The sequence below is a fragment of the Schistocerca nitens genome, chromosome 1 (genome assembly GCF_023898315.1).
Source record: "Schistocerca nitens isolate TAMUIC-IGC-003100 chromosome 1, iqSchNite1.1, whole genome shotgun sequence".
Taxonomy (NCBI): Eukaryota; Metazoa; Arthropoda; class Insecta; order Orthoptera; family Acrididae; genus Schistocerca; species Schistocerca nitens.
The window spans coordinates 171,008,425-171,024,975 of NC_064614.1; the positions used below are offsets into that span (position 1 = coordinate 171,008,425).

Genomic DNA, 16,551 nt, shown 5'->3' on the forward strand with positions numbered 1-16,551 from the left:
ACTGGTCATAAAACCAAACTTCAAGAGTCTAGATCCCCTACAAGCTGATTTTTAGTTGCAATGATATACAGGTAGTAGTGATGCCATATTACTGTTTTTGAACAGCCTTGGTTTTTTTGCTTTTCTGATCACAAATAATTGCATCTTGTGACTTAAATTAGCATTACTACAGAGAGGAAGAATTATTCTATCTTTGGCAAGTTAAGTACCTGTTATAACTCATTCTGTGCAGCAAGAGTTCTTGTAGGGACCATTTTGTAGTCTAAAACCAGACTCATCAAAGTTATGCACTTACTCTTCAACTAAGTTTTCAAATTTCAGTACAAATTCATTGGCAGCTGCTTCTTCAGCAGATAGCTTCTCACTGGACATAATTACATTTTGAATTCCATGTTGTTTTTCCACCGATTTAGCCAGCCATCATTTGCTGTAAACTTCTCATTTTCACTGATTCCATTTAATGTTTTACTCAAAATCATTACCTTTTCTTTTGTGATTGGTCCAGACAATGTTGTTCCTTTACTTTACTCCTGCTCAAACTACATCCACAAAGCATTGTCTAGAATTTCACTTTTAGACTTCTTCAGAGTCTTGTGTATTTTCATGCCTTCCCATTGTCAATCCATCATTGTATGACTTTCAAGAGTTTTCCCACATTTTCTTGACGTAAAAGAGTTTTTGTATTTTTTCTCCAGTCTTTAACAGTTGTTATGCCAACCCCTAACTTGAGTGCAATATTTTGAAGAGACTTATTTGTATCTAGCCTTTCAGGCATTTTCAGTTTCTCTGCTAAAGACAGCATCACATGCTTATGTTTAGTTGATGCCATAATTTAGTTTTGCATACTTAAATGCAGTATGCAAGCAGAACATTGTCACTAATTTATAAAACAAATAGCACTATTAATTGAGTTAGAAACAAATTGATTGAACTACTGCACCTATCAACAGTCAACTGCCTACTGATCCAGACACAAATGATGAGTGACAAGTCAGACTTGGTTGTATTGGTGGCTCATGTATGTAAGGGCCCCTCCACACACCACCATGGAGAAGTGTTTCTCTGTAGCACCTGGGCCTTCACATGGCGCAACACTGCGCACTGCCACTGATGATGGGTGCAGTTGTTTTGTGGTGACCTGTTGCTTGGCTTGTCAGCAGCACCACGGAGTGGTACCATGTGAAAGCCAGTAAAACAGCCACAGGAAATGAGATGATCGGACTGAGTGGGGAGTTGGTTTAATGAGGTTTTACTGTACCTCGTGAAACTAGTCAGCCAGACAACTGGCAGACACGTTTCAACAAAAATGAATGTCTGTCACTGCTTGTTAAAAACTGGTTGTAGATATTGAAAAATAATGAAACATCAGTTGGTATTATACTGTGTAAAATGAAATATGAATGTGGCACAAATAATTTGAAAACTGATGTCCTGGAGTATTTGAAGCCACGTGGACTGATGATGATGATGATGATGATGATGATGATGATGTTGACCGTTTAACTGTAGCAAAACAGGAACCTAGCACTAGCTGCTTGCACATTTCATATTTAGCTATAAAGTAATTAAGCAATAGTTTTTACAACCCACGTTAAATTTTTTTCTGTATTTCAGTATCTGAGCGCTCACAGAAACTGCCCGAGAATGCAGCAGAACAGTTGAAACAGAGTGCTAGCTTGGTGCAAAAACTGAAATTTTTAATAGATGCGTCAAAGTCGGGCCAGACGTTTCTTCTTAGTATTACAGTTCCTTCACAGGTTGGTATATTACAGTGATAAATCTTTTTATTGTTTTAGTACTTTCTTCTCACTGCTCTTTAACACAGTTATGCTGTCACCTGTAATCAAACACATTAGTACCAATTTGGTTGCCTGCTTCTTAGAACAAGCTAATGAGATCATAATTTCATACTTGTATATTCCATTTAACTTACAGTGAAATAGATGGATGTTTTGAAATAATTAATGTTTCTTTCTCAATTTTTATTTTAATGGGGAAATTTATCATAAACACAGTTTGAGGAAAAGGAAGAATCCAGGTAAAATGTACTTGCTGAATTGTCTATAACTATACCAGAAATATTTCTGGAACTAGTTAAGAAATTGATGTTCTGCTTTCACTGAATGTCATTTCGCATTTAACTTATACAGTGGTGCCAACACTGGTAGAAAATTTGGTTAATGGTGCCTCTTGAGCAAACTGGTATTGAATAGAATCGGGGAGGAGTTTGTGGCACAACTTGACTAGAAGAAGGGATCGATTGATAGGACATGTTCTGAGACATCAAGGGATCATCAATTTAGTATTGGAGGGCATCATGGAGGGTAAAAATCGTAGCGGGAGACCAAGAGATGAATACACTAAGCAGTTTCAGAAGGATGTAGGTTGTAGTAGGTACTGGGAGATGAAGAAGCTTGCACAGGTTAGAGTAGTGTGGCGAGCTGCATCAAACCAGTCTCAGGACTGAAGACCACAACAACAACAACAACTTGCACTCATGAGGTGAAATTTCAGTACTGCCATTAACACACATAAGAATTATGTACTTCATCCTAGCTTTTGGAATTTTGGTCAATCTATCCCTTTCTCCTCCCACAGGAAGGAACTGTTAGTTCCAAAATCTAGGAGAGTGTATATACTTGTATATCTGTTTAATCAGGAGTACTGAAATTTTGCCTCCTGATAATAAGTAATTAGGAGGTATACTGATTTGCAATTTTATAGTGATCTAATTGTCATTGTTACTGTTACTATCCCTCCATTTAGAAATACAGTATAAAGAACACCTACAGTAATTTTACAAGTTCACTGCATAGTATTAATTTTAAGCTTTTGATTAAGCAAGATATAACTACCAGGGTGCCATGATATGACTTTATTTTAGTCAGTGACTAGTTCCGATATCATTATCATGATGATGAGATGATGATCATTATTATTATCTTCAATAGCCAGTGGCCAGCATAATTGCCCAGTACTGTGTAATCATGATGAGGTGCTGCCAACTTCCGCAATGGATAATTAAACATTACAAGTAGTTATTTTTGTACTTTTGTTATTAGCATCTTAGCTTCCATATAATGTGACATTGTTTCATATTGGCATGAAATTTTATAAACCTGAAGTTACTGTGTAGAATTTATGCTGCATTCAACCTTGGTCGTCCCTTGGGTCGCTTTCCATCAGCCTTTGGCATATTGCCCAGTTATTTGAAATATGACCGAATCTAATGACACCCATTGTCATCTAAAAGCTTTAGTTTCTATGATTCATAGTTAATGCTATGGCTTCTTTATGGCAGGAAGTACCATTGGTTACACTGTGAAATGTTCTTGTGATAGTGTAAAAGTTTAAGCTGTAGAATGCTGAAGTGTCATAGATGGCATGTACTAGAAGTACAATTTTATGTTGGGTCATAACCACTGGGCTCATATGTGAACAGTGTATGAATATGCTTAAATAAATCAAAACCAGGAACACACATTAAATGGTAGTGATTTTTACAGTTTTAGTACATACATTTTATATTACAAAGAGTGGTATACTTGAAATTGTTGTAGTACTATATTGCTAATGTAATGATTCAATCATCATTGTCATCAGTTGCATGACAGCCCTATGTGAGCTTTGGCCTTCTGTAGACATTTATTCCTTCCGTTTCTGTTTAATACTGAACTACTCCAATTCTAAATTCCAGTTTTCCTTGTGTCTCCTCTTGACACCTTCCACCATAGATTTCGTCCTCCAGCTCTCCTGGTTCCTTCAACTCTGTGTTCACTGTCTTCCTTTTACTCTGTTATTAGCTCTGATATATGCTCTGCTCATTCTAGCTATTTAATCTTAATGTAACCGACAATGTCTGATATTCAACAATTATATAATTCATAGTTGAAGCTTCTCCTTCAGACACCTTATTCTTTCACGTGTCCAAGAATTTGTCTCAAGATCTTTCTTTCAAATATGTCAATTTGCCTTCCATCGAATTTCGTTAATGTTCAGATTTCATTACCATATGTTAGCACTGACCTCAAAGAAACGTTATACGCAATATCTGTAGTTTTCTTGAACATCAGCTTAAAAGGAGAGATCCCAAGGGGTGGGATTGACGTTTTGAAACCACCTATACTGTGATGTAGATTACGGTCCCAATTATCTTGCCTTGCAGCCATTCACTGTGGTGGGCCCTCATTTGCAAGTAATCAATGAAAGAATTTCATAATTTTTTGTGATATTCTAGAGTGTTGAAATTGGTGGTCATACATTTAGTGGTGGTGTAGCATACTGGTTAGTATATGAGACTGACATGTAGGAGGTTGAAATTTCAGATCTTATAAAGTGATTCAGATTTTTTTATTTTTAAATAGTTGTCGAAATGACTCTAATTTAAAAAAAATTCTAGTACTTTGTTACGTCATTTTGACCGACATATTAACTTTTTCATTTGCTATTATTTTTTTCTTCCGTTCATTTTGTTTTCATATATAATCATTGTGCATGTGATTTTCATAATTTTTATTAATCTATCGCAGTATTTAAACATTTGAAAATGCCGATCTACATGTTAAAAAACAAAAGACGATGTAATCTATTTATATTGGTGGTGGAGTGGTGTCAGAAATGTATTTTTTGTTATGTACAAGCTTTAAATGTAGATGTACTTTTTTGTATGATAATTGTCAGACAAACATTTGAAACAATTTTTTTTTTTTTTTTTTTTTTTTTTTTTTTTTTTTTTTGGACTATGGACAAAACATAGCTGAGAATTTAAAAGATAAAAAGGATTATAAATAAATGTGAAAAATGAGGAATAGAAATAGTGAATTGCAACAACATGAATGAAAATGTAAGATTATCAAATGGAAGAAATAAAATTAAAATTAATACAAAAATAATTAAAATAACATGCACAAAGATTCCAAATAAAAAATGGGGGAAGAAAAAATAAGAGTAAACATAAAAGTTAATGCTCTGATTGAAATGAGTGACAGGGTTTTGAAACTGAAAAAAATTACATTTAAACCAGTTAACCGAATAAAAATAATGATAAATTTCATTTTGATAGCTGTTTAAAAGTAGAAAGCTTGTAGCTCCTGACGAGATTTAAACCCACAACCTTCAACACATCAGTTTCATATGCTAACCACTAATTTTGTAACTTTTGATTTTAACACTGAAAGTTCATGAAAAAATGCAAAATTTGTTTTTGTCGGCCACTCGCAAACAGTGGCCCACGAGGGAGAATGGCTGCCGGACGTCATACCTGGGATCCTAATCTATATAACTGTACAGATGGATTCAAAAATTTGATCCCACCCCTGGGAACTTCTCCTTTTAGATTTCAGATGTTTTCTGAGGCTTTGGCATCAGTTGTTGGTGGACAGTATTCATTTTGGGATTTCAGAGCTGACATTGGTCTTAAAATTTACTTCCAATCCAAGGTAAGTGAAACTGCGCAGGACATTAAACTCTTGGGAGCCAATTTTTATGACAGCCGGTTCATTATGATAATCTTTTGTTGTTTTAGGCATATACTTAGTTTTCCCTTTGTTTATCTGTCAGTTGCAGCTCCTCCAAAACTTGTAAAGGCTTCTTTCACTGCTCCTGATGTTCTTTCAGTTGTATCAGTATTATCTACATCTGTCAGTACCACACTGATTTGTGCAGGACAGTCCCCATTGTATTGACACCTGCAGCTCTCATAACCTTTACCAAGGCTGTATTAAAAAGAAGGCAGGATAATGAATCTCACGCCTTACTCCACTTTCATGGACATGGCACTTGATATATTCTTTATCATTATTTGGCTCCAGGTGTTTTCCAAAGCAGCTGTGCCTAATGTAATCAGTTTATTAGGAATCTCTAACTCTCCAATTGCAACTCCAGCAACAACTCCTTCTGTCTCTACAGCCATAAACCTCCAGCGTATCCTTGTTTTCATGGACATCCATTATACATTATTCTTTTACGTTATTCGCTACTAGTCAGTTCACTACATTCTTACAGCATGCTAGGTATCTAGTTCATTTACAGTGCTAGTGAAGAGTGTGATTGATTTTATAAAGATGTGTGTGATTGAAATCTGTTACATTCTGAAATACTCTTGTGATTATGTAAGTATGAATGACCCGAACTATCTCTATTTTTAAATTGATACATACTTTCTTCAGCAGAATGGTTACAACTATGATAGTTTGTTTTGCATAGGGTTCGGCTAGCCAAACAGGCAGCACGCCGGCTTCATCTGGACGATCAAAATCATGGTTGCAGTGTTCGTCAGAGCGTGCAAAACGTTCGGGTGTACGGAGCCAGAAATCAAAAGAGAAGGACGACAAATCTGGTATGTACATACATCAGCACTTCACTAATTGGGTGTAAATTATGCATCTTAAAAAAAATCATGGAAAGAGCAGTAGCTTGAGGGAAACGTGAAAAATTGTCTCAGAACTGCAGTATGTTATTGCCAAAGTAACACTGTAAGAAAACTATCATGTGAAAATCCATGGAACTGCAATTCCCTTACATTATTCTCAGTGCACAGCTAAATATTATGAATGGAATGGAAAGGGTTCTGAGAATGAGAGAAAACAGCTAGTATAACCATCTCTTTCAAATGGCGTTGAGGCACCAATTAATGTATGATCACCTCTGGAGGACCTTTGATAGATGGTAGGCAGGCCAAAGTCAGAGAGAGGTGGCCATGTAATTAAGTGTTCATGGTTCTACTGCTCATACACAGTAGCAAAAATTTCTAACCCTATTTTCAATAATCAGAGATTTCAGCTAACTGTAGCCAAAGGCTATAAAACTTCCCAGTGACTGACATTGAGTGTTATTCAATTAATAGATTTGTATAATAAAAATCCACTTCAGTTACCTGTAATTTCTTAATTTATTCCACAGCCATTTTGAAGCATAGAGTTTCATCTTCAGGTACCACCAAATAATTATGGGAACATAAATGTGGGCAGTCGGCCAGGCAGTCATGAGGGGCTACAGCTGTGTCAAACAAATGCATGGAAGTGTAGGACTAGCAGTCACAGTGCCCGCCTGGACAGTATGACACAGAAGTCCGTGTCCATATCCATGTCATGCTGTCCAGGTGGGCACTGTGGTTGCTCGTCCTATGCTCTCATGCATTTGTCTGATATGGGCATGACCCCCCTGATTGGCTAGCCCAACTGCCACACATTTATGTTCCCATAATTATTTGTTAGCACCTGAAGATGCTGCTTTATGCTTTGAATCCAGCCATGGAATTAATTAAGAAGCTACTGGCAATTGAAATGGATTTTTATTCTATAAATATGTTTCTCAGTTGCAGATGTTCACTTGATCAAATATTTTATATATCTAAAAACAAAGATGATGTGACTTACCAAACGAAAGCGCTGGCACGTCGATAGACACACAAACAAACACAAACATACACACAAAATTCAAGCTTTCGCAACAAACTGTTGCATCATCAGGAAAGAGGGAAGGAGAGGGAAAGACGAAAGAATGTGGGTTTTAAGGGAGAGGGTAAGGAGTCATTCCAATCCCGGGAGCGGAAAGACTTACCTTAGGGGGAAAAAAGGACGGGTATACACTCGCACACACACACATATCCATCCACACATATACAGACACAAGCAGACATATTTAAAGACAAAGAGTTTGGGCAGAGATGTCAGTCGAGGCAGAAGTGGAACATTTAATTTTCATCAAATATTTTGTCACTCTAAAGACTTAAGACTTTTAGCTTGACAACTATGGTCTATCAGTGCTGCAGGTATCAAGAGGATGATACTGTTGATTGCTTTGTGTAGAATGTTTCATGAATATTTCATGTGTATAGGGTGAAATGTCACGTGTGCACATTGTAGGAAGGAGAATTTCGAGTGAGTGTGCCAACATGTGTAGTCAATAACTAACCAATTGAATACTGTTGTCTTTGCAATTGAGTCTGGCGAGAGATCGGAACATTTAATTTTCATCAAATATCAGTGAAAGATATGCCATTGGGGAAGGCTTGGGTGTGAAGATGAACTGGCAGACTGCTACATTTTTCCAAGTGGGAGTTCAATTTCATAGGAATGTCTGAATTACATCCATGGTTCTTCTGTATGTCCTTTTAGTGATACAATGATTTTGTCCTACAACAGAACTCACTTTGTCTACAAATATCTTCAATAGTAAGCAAATTATCACAGGGAGTTGCCAACCTGATCTCTGAACCCGAATTCGATTTGGCGTTTTAGAGAAGCTTGCACTCTTCCTTCCCGGTGCCAGTGTGTCCTGAAATGACACTTATCCTTTGAGGCTGATTTAGGTGTTAGTTTTTGTTAGCAGGTACTTTTGTAATGCACTCCTCATTTCAGAATTTTAGAACTGGTCATTATTGTTTCGTCTATGTATGTGGATCACCATTTGTAGCTTTTTGAGGAGACTTTTATCAATTTTTGTTATTGTCGATGGGACATTACCATGACCTGCTGTGATCACTAATTTTGCAACCCTACATGAGTTGTATGCATTTAAAACATAGCTATTGCATTTGGAATCTGGTCTGCAAAATATATACAGGGTGGTCTGTTGATCGTGACCGGGCCAAATATCTCATAAAATAAGCATCAAACAAAAAAAACTACAAAGAACGAAACTTGTCTAGCTTGAAGGGGGAAACCAGATGACGCTATGGTTGGCCCGCTAGATGGCGTTGCCATTGGTCAAACGGATATCAACTGCCTTTTTTAAAAATAGGAACCCCCATTTTTTATTACATATTCGTGTAGTACGTAAAGAAATGTGAATGTTTTAGTTGGACCACTTTTTTCGCTTTGTGATAGATGGCGCTGTAATAGTCACAAACATATGGCTCACAATTTTAGATGAACAGTTGGTAACAGGTAGGTTTTTTAAATTAAAATACAGAATGTAGGTACATTTGAACATTTTATTTCAGTTGTTCCAATGCGATACATGTACCTTTGTGAACTTATCATTTCTGATAATGCATGCTGTTGCAGCGTGATTACCTGTAAATACCACATTAATACAATAAATGCTCAAAATGATGTCCGTCAACCTCAATGCATTTGGCAATACGTGTAACGACATTCCTCTCAACAGCGTGTAGTTCGCCTTCCATAATGTTCGCATATACATTGAAAATGCGCTGACGCATGCTGTCAGGCGTTGTCGGTGGATCACAAGAACAAATATCCTTCAACTTTCCCCACAGAAAGAAATCCTGGGATGTCAGATCCGGTGACCGTGCAGGCCACGGTATGGTGCTTCGACGACCAATCCACCTGTCATGAAATATGCTATTCAATATCGCTTCAACCGTACGCGAGCTATGTGCCGGACATCCATCATGTTGGAAGTACATCACCATTCCGTCATGCAGTGAAACATCTTGTAGTAACATCGGTAGAACATTACGTAGGAAATCAGCATTCATTGTACCATTTAGATTGCCATCGATAAAATGGGGGCCAATTATCCTTCCTCTCATAATGCTGCACCATACATTAACCCTCCAAGGTTGCTGATGTTCCACTTGTCGCAGGCATCGTGGATTTTCTATTGCCCAATAGTGCATATTATGGCAGTTTACATTACCGCTGTTGGTGAATGACGCTTTGTTGCTAAATAGAATGCGTGCAAAAAATCTGTTGTTGTCCCGTAATTTCTCTTGTGCCCAGTGGCAGAACTGTACACGACATTCAAAGTTGTTGCCATGCAATTCCTGGTGCATAGAAATATGGTATGGGTGCAACCGATGTTGATGTAGCATTCTCAACACCGACGTTTTTAAGATTCCCGATTCTTGTGCAATTTGTCTGCTACTGATGGGGCATCATCATTTGTTGCAGGACGTGGTTGACGTTTCACACGTGGCTGAACACTTCCTGTTTCCTTAAATAATGTAACTATTCGGCGAACCATCCGGACACTTGGATGATGTCGTCCAGGATACCGAGCAGCATACATAGCACACGCCCGTTGGGCATTTTGATCACAAAAGCCATACATCAACATGATATCGACCTTTTCTGCAATTGGTAAACGGTCCATTTTAACACGGGTAATGTATCATGAAACAAATACCGTCCGCACTGGCAGAATGTTACGTGATACCACATACTTATACGTTTGTGACTATTACAGCGCCATCTATCACAAAACGAAAAAAGTGGTCAACTAAAACATTCATATTTCTTTACGTTCTACACGAATATGTAATAAAAAATGGGGATTCCTATTAAAAAAAAATACTGTTGATATCTGTTTGAACTATGGCAGCGCCATCTAGCGGGCCAACCATAGCGCCATCTGGTTTCCCCCTTCGAGCTAGACGAGTTTCGTTCTTTGTAATTTTTTTTGTTTGATGCTTATTTCGTGAGGTATTTGGCCCAGCCACTATCAATGGACCACCCTGTATACATATGGACTTCATAAAGTGAGGTATACAGGTCATTCCATGCTAACACCATTGCTCAGTGAGTGTGACACATTGTCAGAAGAGAGTATGTATTCCAGGTTTCCTGCACACTCGGTTCTGCTGCTGTACAGTAATAGGTCTATCAGATTGTGCAAGTGAAATGGTGTGGCAGCTGGAAACATTATCCATATTTGAGGTATAACATTCTCCAAGGTTGAAGTATGTGGGATAATATGATTCTTGTGGGCAAAACTTCTCAAATGCACACAGATTCACCACAAAATTCTAGCGGTATGTAGACCAAATGCAAAGTCACATTCAGCTGTAGTGAAATAGTGCCAATAATTTAACCAAAACCACATAGATGTCAGTGATGATGATTGGGAAGGAAGGCCATCAACATCAACCACAGAGCACCTGGTTTAGCTTGTTGGAATGATGAAGAGTTAATGTGCACACTATCTGTTTTGCTGTAGTTAACTTTCCCCCACACTGGCCTCCCATAGCCCTTGCAAAACTGTAGAACCCACTTTGCAATGGGTGGGAGAACCCCATTGTCTTGATTGCCGAGACAACAACTCTCCCCCCCCCCCCTACCCCCACCCCCACCCCCCACCCCCCTGTAGCATCATTGAACACCTGACCCCCTGACCCGCTATAGTTTGAACATTTTGAATGTTGTTTACACATACTTACTGATTATGTTGAAAAAAATTCAAAGTGTGGTGTAGTGCAGCGTTCAGTAAAAGTTAGTTAACCTGCCTAATAATGTGTGTGACTTTTTGATGTCCAGAAGTCCCATCGTACTTGTTTTGTAGTTGTATAGTGGAATGTGTTTCCATATACTATGATGATTTCAGCTGTGGGCACAGCACGCTCCATGATGTGAAAAAGCTTAAGATAGTTTTAAACTCATGGATATCATGGAACTAATTGCCTGTAAGTATTTCATGGCTGTTTCTGCAGCTTATTTCTGCAGCATCAGGCAGGATATATTAAGATGTTGGTTGTCATCTTTCTAACAGCACAGTGATAAACTATTGTTGTTGTTGCCAGTCCAGAGAGTGGTTTGATGCTTTTCTCCTTTCCAGTTCATCTTGTACAACACACGTCAAGTGTGCTATAATCTTTTTCTTTCCCTTTCAGTTCAGCAACTCTTCATTAGATATCCAATCTGTCCATCTAAGCTACAGCAATTATGTCACACCACATTTCAAAAGCTTCTATTCACTTCTTATATGTCTGTTTTATTGGCCACATTTCCCTTCTTTACAAGGCTACACTCAAGACGGACACTTAGAGTTATATTACATGTGAAAGTATTTGCCTTTATCAGAAAAGATTTTCTTGCTATTACAAGACTCCATTTTATATCCTCTTCTTTCTGCTTATTTCAGTCCCCTGGTAGCAGCACTTATCTATGTTTTCTGTCTCATTTCCTAATTTATTTATTGAACTGTACTACATTCCACTACTATTAATGCTTCATATAAAATGATCACAAGTCTTGACACAAGCAACTCCCTGGAAAGGTGCAAAAATAGAAAAGTGAATGCTTGTTGATGTTCAGTAGTAAGAGATATTGTACCAAGTGACACAGACCTATTACAAGTCTTTATTTAAAGACTCATGGTGATTAGTATTGGCTGGGAAACATTCATTTCCAGATAGATTTTACTGGCTTGTGGGTAAAAGCATCATGTTGCAGCCTGTTAATGCTGTATTCCTGTTGGACTGTGCTCCTGAACATCGAAGACATGAGTGGAAATCTCGTGTATCGATTATATGTGATCGCTGTGAAATCCACTGAAACACAACAATGGAAAATCCAGGATGGGAGAATGACAATAATCTTGTGTGTGTGTGTGTGTGTGTGTGTGGTGCGAGCACACGTGTGTTTTGTCTGATTCCTACGAAGGCCTTTTTGGCTGAAAGCTTACTTGTTTGACAGTCTTTTTGTTGTGGCTATCTACAGCTCAACATCACTGCTATATTGCCACTGACATGAAATGTAAGTAGCAGCATTCAAACTTGCTCGAAACAATGTATTTTAAAAACTTGAATCACAAACTTCATCCCTTACATCACCTAACATAACTTTAAGTTAGTTGATACTTCTGTTGCTGCAAAGTAGAACAATTTCATGATTGTTAATGAAAAGCACAAAATTAAGGATGTACTATGATATGTTAAGTTTAAGTACGCAAAGCTAAACAATGTTACATTTCATTAGCTGTATGTGATTGATCCCATAGAGAGTGGTCTCTAGGATGTGGAAATAAGTTAAAAGATGTACATTTTATTGAAGTGCAATACAATGAAATAGCTTAATATTAAGAAATATTACTGTATTACAGTGCTAATGTTACTTATAAAATAGTTTAAAATGTTAATAGTAAGAGTTCCTACAAAGATACTCTTCAGTTAAGTTGAAGGAGCTAGCCAAACGAAAGTTTTTTAATTTAGTCTTAAACTCCATCATGCTACCTCCAAGATAATTAATATACTATGGCAGGTTGTTAAAAGATATATGTCCCCATATATCTTGCTGCCGTCTGCAGTAATATTAAGCCCTTGAACTTTTTGTAGTAGTTGTTTTAGGTCGTGGTGCTGCACATAGTGAATCAGGAGGAAAGGACATGCTTCTTTGAGAGGTGATGGGATTATAAATATACACCCTTTACTTAACCATATCCTACATACAATTGTTCGAGAATCACACGCATCAGTTGCATGTCCTCCTACATCAGCACTCATATGTGGATACAAACGAAGTGACATTAGACTACATAATGTCGTCTTTAGAGACCATTTCAATGCACACTTAACTTGTGTGTGGTGGGTGATACAGTATATAACTGAAACATATCCTTGGCATTCGATCAGTTGCCATGGAGTTGTTTCTTGGTTATCCAGGTTACCTGATCTTACCATTTTAGATTAGGCCTACTGTTTGTGGGGTTGGCTTAAGAACAAAGTCTACAAGTGCAGAGTGACACAAAGGAGAAACTTCTCATTCATATTTTGTGTGTGTTTGCTCAAGTGAAAGACTATACAAATGAGCTCAGATCAGCAACGCAGCAGCTATCTACAAAAGCTGCAAAAATGGATGGGAGTTGGGCTTTTTGGACATATTTTCTGAGGAAATGTTTACAGTTAAAAACTGTTAAGTCACTAAGTTTCATTTACTATCACCTACATTTGTCCTGCTCTCCATTGTTTTCATTAGTTTTCTCAGAAGCCGGCCGGTGTGGCCGAGCGGTTCTAGGCGCTTCAGTCTGGAACCGCGCGACTGCTACGGTCGCAGGTTCGAATCCTGCCTCGGGCATGGATGTGTGTGATGTCCTTAGGTTAGTTAGGTTTAAGTAGTTCTAAGTTCTAGGGGACTGATGACCTCAGATGTTAAGTCCCATAGTGCTCAGAGCCATTTTTTCTCAGAAATGCTTAAGAACAGGACGTATCTTCTTTTGTTCACAATCACAAATACTATCTCCCCTCAAAGCATGTGCCTTTCCTCCTGGCTCATTCTGTATAAGTGCTTTTCACAATATTTCAAAAGAAGACAAATATTGGTGATTACTAATTTTCAAAATATTTTGGATGAAAAGTATAGTAACCTTTGGCCAAGTAGTGTGCCAAGGATGTGATTGATACGCATGTGTTGCTGTTTCAACTGTTTGTTTATTGAACATTAACTGACTCTGTACAGGTTTAGAGGATGAAGATCCACAACTGAAATGTCCTTCATATAGTGTAAATACTGAGTCGCAGACAGGCAGAACAAAATACTGATGATGTGCCTTTTTGTTATGCCTGTCTTTGACTCAACATTTCCACTATATGGCAAGTAGCAATCTGTCCTTTTCATAGTATTGTCATTATTCCATCTAAGATTTTCCATTGTTTGAAATGTCCTTCCATAACAATGTGTAGCAGAGGCTAATATGATGAAGCCCACGATCGTCAGTAATGATGATGAGCTGAGGGAACAGGCCTTCCGGAGTGGCTTTTGGAAAGCAGCAACTGTGATCCTGATGAGTGCCCCAAGTCCAGTGTAGTGGAGTCTTCCAGAGTGGCAGACGTATGGCCAATGGCTGTGATCCTGGCGAGGAACCGAAATGCCATGTCTGATGGGTAGTGGCAGGGGCAGGTGTTGTGGTTCAAAGTGTAGGCTCAAGGGTGGCTGGTAGCCGATCTGGAGACAAGCTGAAATAGCCATTGAATGGCTGAACAGTGACCTAAGTACCTGTCAGCACAGGTACAGTGTTACATGGACAAATTACTGTGTGGACCCAAATATGTGCATGCAACTGCAGCACTGTTTACCGTGACCTCCATGCCATGTAACAGCATGGATTGCACCCCAGCCTGCAGGATGTTTGGCGGTAAATACCTCAGCTACGCTTCTTTTGACAAACAACATGCAGGGGTCGGCCTGAGAAGCATATGCATGAGTATGGTGATGGAACATGCAAGGGCCCATCCTTGCATATACTACATCCATCCCCCCTTGAGGGGATGGTGTACTCTCTCCAAGAAGGCAGAACCCAGGAAGGAGGCACTGAGCAGTCACCAGAGACTGGAGCGAGCCATCAGCGCAGGAGAATGACAACCAGCCATTGTAGGTGGTGACACGGAAGTCTTGGGCGGAGGCTGGGCTGGCAGCGAAGAGTCCATGGAGAGGTAACTCAGACCCATAACAACACACAATGGGATCCGCTAAGCCACCAAGGACAGTTTTTGGATGCAGGGACTGCCAAGGAGGAGATAGTGATGGTGTGGTTGAGGTGAGTACTGAGAACAGTGTCTAGAGGGATGACCATGGCAGATTTGGTGATGACTACAGTGGAGGCTACATGATCGGCTGTGGAGGCGGCGGTGACAAATGTAGTGGTGACAACTGCCAGGAACAGTAGCATAAGGGCCGGCCATGACACAGCCAGCGAGTGAGTGAGTGAGTGAGTGAGTGTAGGCATTGACAGGCCTGGCAAAGACCAGAGGGCCATCTGTGGCAGGGCTGGTGATGACAAGCGGGTTGCCCACAACAAGGCCTGTGATGAAAGGCTTGGTGTATGATGGCATCACCTGTTAGGCCTGGGTTGATACCGGAGGGGCGTCTGGAATAGAACACTGTGAACAATAAACATGGTGCTGCTCGGCACGACAACATTGCAACAAATCTGACGGTAGTTGGCCTAGCATGCCACGTATATTAAGATGCCTAGATGTCATGTCTGAACACCGCAGAAAATACTGGAGAATCTGAGGGAGCTGATCAATGCCCAGCAGCAGGTCCCCAGTTGCCCGACCCTGGGAGTGATGGACTGGAGGCAATGAGAGCTCTGGTGAGTGAGAATACACAATAAGTGGATGAGAACCTGAGTGTACACAGAAACAAGAGAGACTCACAGACTGATTGCAGCAAGCGAGAGAATGCACATAGCGGCAACTCATGAACTGAGCACCTCAAGTATGCAGAAGAGAGACCATCACCAAGAAGTCACATCTACCAAGAAATGTGAACACGAACTGCAAAGTAACCCTTACCAAACGGGGTACAGGCCAGCAATTGAACACAGGTACTGATCCAAGAATTGATCAGTCCACATCCAGTAAATGGGGGATGCAAGGGCACTGTAGTAATGCAGGTACAGTCCTGACCTGTTACACCATTGGACACGCTCACACTGTAATGGGATTTGAATATGTATTGGCACAATAGCCACAGCATGAGAAGTACGAGACAATTAGCACACAAATGAGATTGACATGGTTGAAAAACAGAGAGACAGTTCAGAAAGAATGAAACCTGACTCCAATAAAGCTAATAAAGATACATCAAGAAAGACTGAAACACACGTGGAAATGCAGTCTCGCTGTCCGTACCCTGTGCAGGCGCCGCATCCACGGGAGGAGGAATGGCTGTAGCTGTGTTGTGTGGGCAAAATGTGACATGGCTTTAGCAGCAGTACTGCAATAAAAATCCACACAAACTGTGAGTGTTGGATGTATCACAAAACCATATCTTCATCGCCTACTACAGTTATGGCAGATGGAGCAACAGCACTTTAACACAAAACTATTTCTTTGCCACCAAGTATAGTAACCTTTGCCTGAGTGGT

The 16,551-nt window shown here is 39.3% G+C and overlaps 1 protein-coding gene across 1 annotated transcript in view; it reads left to right on the forward strand.

The window, feature by feature from the left end:
- Nucleotides 1–16,551, forward strand: part of LOC126234963 (uncharacterized) — a 255,253-nt gene that overhangs the window by 21,494 nt on the left and 217,208 nt on the right. Inside the window, exons 3-4 of the mRNA XM_049943734.1 lie at nt 1,615–1,757; nt 6,205–6,337. Of these exons, the coding sequence (XP_049799691.1) occupies nt 1,615–1,757; nt 6,205–6,337 (276 nt within the window). The remainder of the gene's footprint in view (nt 1–1,614; nt 1,758–6,204; nt 6,338–16,551) is intronic.